General features: G+C 43.7%; 1 protein-coding gene across 1 annotated transcript; it reads right to left on the bottom strand.

Annotated features, from left to right (window-relative positions):
• Positions 1-847: 847 nt before the first annotated feature.
• LOC136507939 (protein SUPPRESSOR OF GENE SILENCING 3 homolog) lies at positions 848-7,487 on the bottom strand. The gene is given in 8 exon segments (XM_066502530.1): positions 848-1,338; positions 1,545-1,702; positions 1,933-2,177; positions 4,223-4,520; positions 4,963-5,121; positions 5,123-5,317; positions 5,319-5,764; positions 7,345-7,487. Coding segments are annotated over 8 exon segments (1,767 nt in total). The 5' UTR covers positions 7,391-7,487; the 3' UTR covers positions 848-1,118.
• Between the last annotated feature and the right edge of the window lie 373 nt (positions 7,488-7,860).

Here is a 7,860-nt window from a genome sequence, read left to right as displayed (position 1 = left end):
GGCCTTGCTCTTAATTAGAACAACTAGAGCAAACTCTGTCTTGAACTTGTATTTGCAGCGATCAAGGGGAAAAGGTTGAACTTGTATTTGTCCGAGTGATGCTACAACCGAACCAAATGACCAAACTCCAGACATTTTTTTTTCTGCATGGGAAACGATGCAATGCATGCACTGCGCTTCTTGCAAAAAAAAATCCAGTGAAAAAACTTTTTGAAAACAATTTGGCACTCTATCGTATAGTTGATTCTTGGTTTGCTTACAAGATGTGAAAACAATGAAGAACACGCGTATGAGGGAAAAAAATAAAGACCTTTGATTCTTTGAAGTCCATGTGTTGGTGTAGTGATTGTCACCTGACCGAACCACAGAAGCTTATTTACTTTGATAACTTGTGTCGTCTCGAATTCAAACTTTTTCTTGCCAAAAAAAATCCAGTGAAAACTTTTTGAACAATAATTTGGTCTTATAACCAGGCTTCCCGAGGCAAACATTTGGCAGCTTGGTTACCAAACTTCAGTGTGACTCGGCAGACGCTTTTCGACCACAATGCTCACAAGTAAATCGACAGCTACATGAAAAATCCATGCAAAAGGAATGTGCAAAACACAAATAACTCAGTGCGCAAAGAAAAAAAAAACATAGAAGTATAGAACCGACCAGGAATGCATAATACACAGATAACTCAGTGCACACAAGAAAAAAACATACTCGTAGAACCGACCATCCTCGGATGCAGGTCAATCCTACAACTAGCTGAATCAGACACTTCGACGATCAGAGCAAACAATTTCAGTAAACATCCGGGGCATAAGAAAGGCAAAACCATCACCCACATTCAAACCAAAGCGCAGGGCCATATAGGATATATAAACTAGATATAACACTCCAGTTGTAGTTTGACCCATATGCCATCACAGGCAAAACGCACAGTGTTCAGATGTTCGAACCACACACTACGACCAAATAACACGGTGCTGGTCATGTCTCCATATCACGAGCGCTGCCACCACAGGGACACCATGTTTAGCAACATCTACAGAATGTCTAGGCATTCTTTTATGGACAAGCAGGAGCATGTACGAGATTGCTCAGGACCTAAGGTAGCAGCTGAAGCCTCTTTACGAGCTGGAGGCCTCAAAGGTATCTGGCTTATGCTTCTCCATCAGGCCCGTCAGGGCTGCATCGAGCTCCTTCTCCAGCTCCAGCTCCTTCTCCATGTACTCTTTCTTCAGCTTCAGCTTCTTCTCCTCGTGGACTTTGATCAGCTCATCCCGCTCAGCTTCAAACTCTGCCACATCCTTGACCTGGCAATCAATGAACTTCTGTACATGATCCTTCCTGCACAAGACAGATGGATTGAGAATGGGAAACAGCAACTGACATGTGCTTTGAAATTACAATGTCAGCATGAGATGATTGAAGCAGGAAACAAAAGCAATCCTGAGTTCTTGACAACTCATGCATTGAGATGGAGCATTTACATTATTTTTAGTTCCAGTTGCAGGTAAGGCATGGTAACATCCAACTATGAATTAATGACACACCTTAGCTTACGATCTTCGGTAGTTCCAGAATCCACATCAAAGCGTCTAGCCTTTGAGCGCTCCTCCTGCAGCAACTTCTCAAACAGCTTTTCTTTATCCTCTGTGGCCTTGTGAATATCCTCAATTCGACTATGAAAAAATTCCTCCTGGTACTTCATCTGCAAACCATGGAAACAAAGTCAACAACAGGTGGTGAAATCAAAAGATGGCAGCATCAATCTTATCACAAAAGTATTGAAGTGCAAGATATAAGTGTGACCTTCACAACAACAGCAAACTCTTTATCATTTGTTACTAAAGCCATTGACACAGACTTAGATGAAAAGAAAATTGTTGATTCTCGCATGTTCATTGGTAGAAAATATAACCACTTGGGTAACCTTATTACCTCTTGCTCATACTCCAAGTGCTTCTCTTTTGCTTTACTCCTGACAAATATATTCTCTTCCATAGTCTCACGTAGCTTCTGGGTAATAACACCCAATGTTTCTTCTACTGCTTTAGAGCGCTGCTCTGTCTTAACCACCTTGTTCTTCAGGTAATTCAGTTGTTGGTTGTCTTCACTCATCTGTTTCATTTGCATCACCACCATCTCATTGTAAGACTTCATCTCATACTTCAGACGGGTTTTACCTGAAATTACAGTGAAGATAAAAATATAGTTAGCAATTCTCCAGTTAAGTAAAATGCTAGATGTCCTGTTTGGTAGATGCAAGATGACTAGTACAGCTTGATGTATGTATTTCAAAAACACTCCACTACTTGTTGAACTTGGAGACTTCATATTTCAATAAACAGGTTACAGATTGTTGGGATCGGGTCAGCCTGCACAGGTGAGCACCACCTCAAAGGCTCAAACACACTCACAACACGCACTCGGCTGGAGGTAGAAGAGGTTGAGCACAGACACAGCACAAGCACAAGTGCAGCAACTGAACTGGCTCCTCTATTGATTTCGATTGAAATATATATACATGTAGCGGTAGATGCATACCAACTGCAAGGTACACTAGTACCTGGCTGAGATCAGCCCCCAACTACTTAGACATGGCTGAGGTAAGCCATTACAGGGATGGCCTATTGCCATACCGCTAGAGTAGACTAGATAGGTAGATGGACAGCAATAGATGACATATTGCCTAATCCCTGCTGCAGCAAAACAATCAAGCGGAGCAGCAGATTATCTTACACAGATTTCAATTCTTTGATTTATCTGTTGTACTGTTTGAAAAGTCATAGTCCCTGTGGCATAGTTATTAAGGCGCTAAGGCGAGACGTGGTGAGCCACCCCCTTCCAATCGCCTAGGCGATCATAAGGCGAGGCAAGGCGACGGCATATGATTATAAGAAACTTCAAAGCAGCAGCACAGAGGAAGGAGAAAAAGAAAAAGAAAAAGAAAAAGAAAAGAAGAAAAGAAGGACAAGACACTAAGAAAGGCCCAGCCCACCAGCCAGCCCATATATCCTTCCTGGTGACCTATCTGTTCCCTCAGCCCTTCCCATCGACAAGCATTCCGTCTCCGCCGTCACTGCCCCTCTCTGTGCGGGACTCTTCTCTCCGTCCTTCCCTCTCCCGTTCTCCATTTGCGCCGCTGCTGCCTGCAACTGCAACCATTCCTCCCTACCTCTTCCTCTCCCCGTCCTCACTGCTGGTGCCGCCCCCTTCCAGATCCTCTCCAGTCACCTGTAGATCGCAGATTCAGGGTTGCTGACTGCTGCTGCCCCTCCCAGATGTCCGATGTCGCAGAAGTTTGCGACAGCCATAGCGTCTGGAGCCGATGGGGATGGTGCAGAGACAAGTGCTTGGCCTTCCCAGTCCTCCTCCAGTTCTTCCTCTCTCTTCTGCCTCCCCTCCTCTCTTGTATTGCTGATTTTTGGTCGTGGCGTCGGGGACGCCCAGGTTTCTTTTAGCGCCTCGACACCTAGGCAACGCCTTAATAACTATGCCCTGTGGTCACAACTTCTTCACCCATTCATAATGAGCAATGGTTTATAAGTCAAGAGAGGTGATGTATTTTCATTTTCACAAACAAGACAACAATGGCACACAAAGAAGCATTTTTGCTTCGATGATTCGTAAGTTATCAGGAAGCGGTCTAATGGCCATATGATTTAGTTCAAAAGGCCACATTCCATAAGTTCATAGAGAAATCCTGCCTTCACAAGCAGTCCCGTGAAGAAGGGAGCTGCACTAAACCAGAATTGATTGGCCTATAAAAAAGGAAATCTACAGCTCGAGTATCGTTCTTCCTAAAAATAAGCGTCATTTTAAGTTGTGCTCCACTGTGGATTAAGTTAGTTGGTGGAAGCGTTGTGAAATATTAGCAAGATTTTGCTGTTATTGCTCTCCAAACAAGATGCTTTAATCTAAGTGCTGCATCCAGATTTAGAAATATGAACTGCTCTTGAAAAGGAACAAATCCAAACAGAGCATCTAGTAATGCACCTTAAAACTTAAATGAAATAAACTGATGTTATGTTCCAGGCCACCATAAAAATCCCGCTTAGCGTTCATAGATTAAACAGGATGTAAAAAGGAAAGGAAAACAACAGAATAGAAAGCAGTAATAATTCAAGGCATAAAGAATTCAGGGAGAAGTCCACTAAATCATGTTGTTTACCAGATAAAAAAAAAGCATACACAGAATAGAAAGCAGTAATTTTGTAAGAAACAGTACCATGGCAATGCTTATTAAACGCCTCCATATCCTCTTTGCTCGCTAAGAAACCAAATAGCAGCCTTTTCCCACCAGGTACGAATCGAACCTTGTTGTTGAGCTGCCATGCATTCCTATCTTTACCTTGATTAACAAAGTGCCTATGCAGACGTTCAGCTTCCATGTAGCCCACAGCTGAGCTTTCAAATATTAACACACTCATACCACGGTGCCCAGAGGGACCATAGGCATGACGTGCTTTAGTTGCTGCATATTCTCCGAAATAATCAAGGAGCTCTTGGTTCCCCATGCCCTTCCACTAGATTAGGTCAAAGAATAAACAGGAATCAGAATACAACACAACTTAATTGTATAGCCCTTGAAGAGCTATAAAGGACTTCTTCTATAAGATCTAAGCAGCATTATGATCCACACTCAGCTCAAAAAAATTGTGGGCACACAATGTATTGAACGCAATTAGCTATAAATAATAAAGAGGATCAATGTGGTCAACTCAGAATGCACAAGACAAGAATATAATATCTAGGTAAATAAACATAACACATTATTCATGGTAACTGATCCACTTAGGGAGCATATTGCACCTTTGTACAGTCAGATCAAATGCTCTAAGAAGATGCATAAGTGTCAAGTTATGAGTAAAAGGGATAGAGGGAATCCAAATGCAAAATATGTACTTAGCATTTCACAGGGGGAAAAACTACTGCTAATATGAAATTATATACAAAAAAATCAGTCACCTTATCATCGTCATCTTTTTCCAAGAAGGTGTTCATAACAATAACCATTGGTGGCCACACTATCTCCCGATCAGTGCTTTCTCGCAGCCCTTTCCATTTCCCAAATTGTTCGCCCGCTGGTATCACTGAAGTTCCCCTGTGAGAGAGCTCCTCTTCCAAGCAATGCAGCCAATTCTCTGTGAAGCCTAACCCTTGTAGAACCCTTTGTTCTAGCATGAGTCATTAAAGGTTGCAGACCTTTGTACCAGTCAATTGCCCCAGGTCCATTTTTGCATGCCGGGCAGTGCCATTGCCTAGTTTGTTCATTAATCTGTTCCACACTCAATGTATTCAAGACTTCAAAGAACACTTTGAACCACTTTGTTAGTTTTTCGAGTCTCAAAACTTTTCTCACTTGCATCAGAATCATAGTCATCACTGATATCATCACTCAAATCATCATCATCATCTGATGCATTGTTGCCATCAACATTCTCCACCTCAGGGTCAGAACCAGATGGAGGAGCATCATCCTTCTCTACTTCAGAACCAGATGGGCGAGGCCTGGATTGCCACTGCCAACCATTTGCCAGAGGTGGAGTCACAACAGGGCGCAGTGTTTGTGGTGGCGGTCTAGGATTGCATCGGTTAGCAGCACCACGATCTGAAGCTTGAGCCCAACTTGTTCCAGAAGGGTGCGAGGAACCATTGCCACCCCATGCTGGCCTTGCTGTGTTAGGTGTCGCATTTGTGGAACTCCATGGTGCCCACTGTCTCCCACCTACTTGCCCTTGTTTCTTTGACTTGGTTTCCCAGCCACCATCTGTATGCAGGGTAGGGTTATGCGGTGTCAGATAAATTAATCTCAACAAGTATCTGTCAGTAATGGCAAAGAATGACATACTCCACTACGAAACACAATGATGCTAATTAATCAGTGCAGAGAGTTGCAGGAACTAGGTTATAAAAAATAGAAATAAAATACTTTTACCTATTCAGCATAGTAATTTCACAACTTCAAAGTTCTATCAGTAGCTAATATACTGACCAAAAGCTAGCTGCAGATCTAATTGTCAAGAGATACATGCAAGTCATTATAGGACCAATATGCGTTAAGATAACAATTGGTGGGCACTGGTGCTAATTCCACTAGGCACAAAGTATGCATAACAATCACAAAAATGCATACAAAATCAATCCTGCAGTAGGGATAACATGTTGCCATGACATAAGTAAATCACATACACTTGTTAAAATGAACATAGCCAGAGTTTACCAGATCGACAATGTCAAACCAATGTGCAGTAACATAACTTTCCCAAGAATCATTCAGTTATTCAGTATGTTATCAGGATCCATGAAAGAATGAAACAAAGTGGAACACAAGCTAAAAAGATAAGCAGCAGCAATGAAAAAAAAAAGTGACTACCAGCAACCATGCAAGTAACCTTATCAGACTTAACTAAGAACAACGAAAAACCCTTTATAAAATTCACAACATAACTTGAACCCCTATCCAAGACGTAACCCAAACTCGCGGATAGAAATCGGAACGATTGTAAAAATGTCACAAACCAACCACACAGAATGAAAACTAAGAGTACATACCGATTACAAAAGGACAGCGAACTAAAAGAGCCGTCAAAATATCATGCAATTACTAAGAGAATTAAAATCACCTAACATTTTAATTAAAAAAACCAACTACCAAAAACCCAACAACCAAGGATGAGAACTTTAATCCCTTATTTATTTTAGGATAATATAATTTTGTAGAAATGCAAGGATCTATTAACCCATAGATTGTTGATTTCTTAAATTTAATATTACAATAGTTTCTAACAATTAAGCAACAAATTATTAACTTGTAGATCACCTATTTCTTATAATAAAAGGAAAAAAAAATGAAAGGGCGAGGCTAACCAAATCTGCTTCGCACGGAGCACACGATCCCCAAGTAAATGGCTAAATCCTTACCTCCGTCAAAAAAAAAAAGGCTAAATCCCACCGAAAATAAAAACGCAATAAAATTCAAGAGAAATCCGCCAACCCCCAGATCCATCCAAGGAGACGAAACCAAATTAAACGATAAAAAAAAAGCTACACAACCAGCACCAAGGATCCGCGCAAAGCGCGGATGAACCACGGGAACGCCCAAACAAATCCACCGATTCCGCTTTCCGCACCCACGCGAAGCAGCATTCGCCCCTCGTCCCCCAAAACCCCCGTCACTCCGAAACAACCCGCCCAAGATCGAGCGACAGACGCGACCAGCCCGCACGCACGAGACGAAACAGATCCACCCTAAACCCTACCCGGTCCCCTCAAACGATCCGGCATTGCGCGATCCGTCCACCCACGAAGCACAGGGAGGAGGAGGGGGGAGAGGCGGGAGGTGCTCACCGGAACCCGGAGGCCCGCCGCCGCGACGATCGCCGGAGCCCGACATCGATCGCGCGCTCCTCTTCTCTCTCCGCCCCTACGGCGTGGTGGGGGTTTTACGTTTGCAGTGGAGAATGGAGAGGATGCCTTGGCACAGTGAGCGGAAGTGCGGAACGGGGGCCGCCGGGGTGGGTCATATGGACGGGACGGCACCACCCTCGAGAGGTGCGCGTTTCGCTCGCCGCCCGATCCGCCTCTCCCCATACGACACAACTCACTGACGGCATGGGCCAGGATAGTGGGTCCCGAGATGAAGTTGGTAGAGTAGCTACCGGTGAAGGTGAGGAATGATGAGGTCCACGTGGCCACCTTCGCGAGAGGATATCATGCATTCATGCGCGATCAATAATGAGTGGCGCTGCCAGTGGACCCTCCTCCTCCCTGACTGCCCTGAACGCGAGAGGGTCAACGAGTCAACTGCAGGATCGCCGAGGAAAATGGGGACGGGCCCGCATGTCAGCGTGGTTTAAGTTGGCT

The sequence above is a fragment of the Miscanthus floridulus genome, chromosome 15 (genome assembly GCF_019320115.1).
Source record: "Miscanthus floridulus cultivar M001 chromosome 15, ASM1932011v1, whole genome shotgun sequence".
Taxonomy (NCBI): Eukaryota; Viridiplantae; Streptophyta; class Magnoliopsida; order Poales; family Poaceae; genus Miscanthus; species Miscanthus floridulus.
The sequence above is the reverse complement of the archived record's forward strand: the minus strand, read 5'-3'. Positions and strand labels throughout refer to the sequence as shown.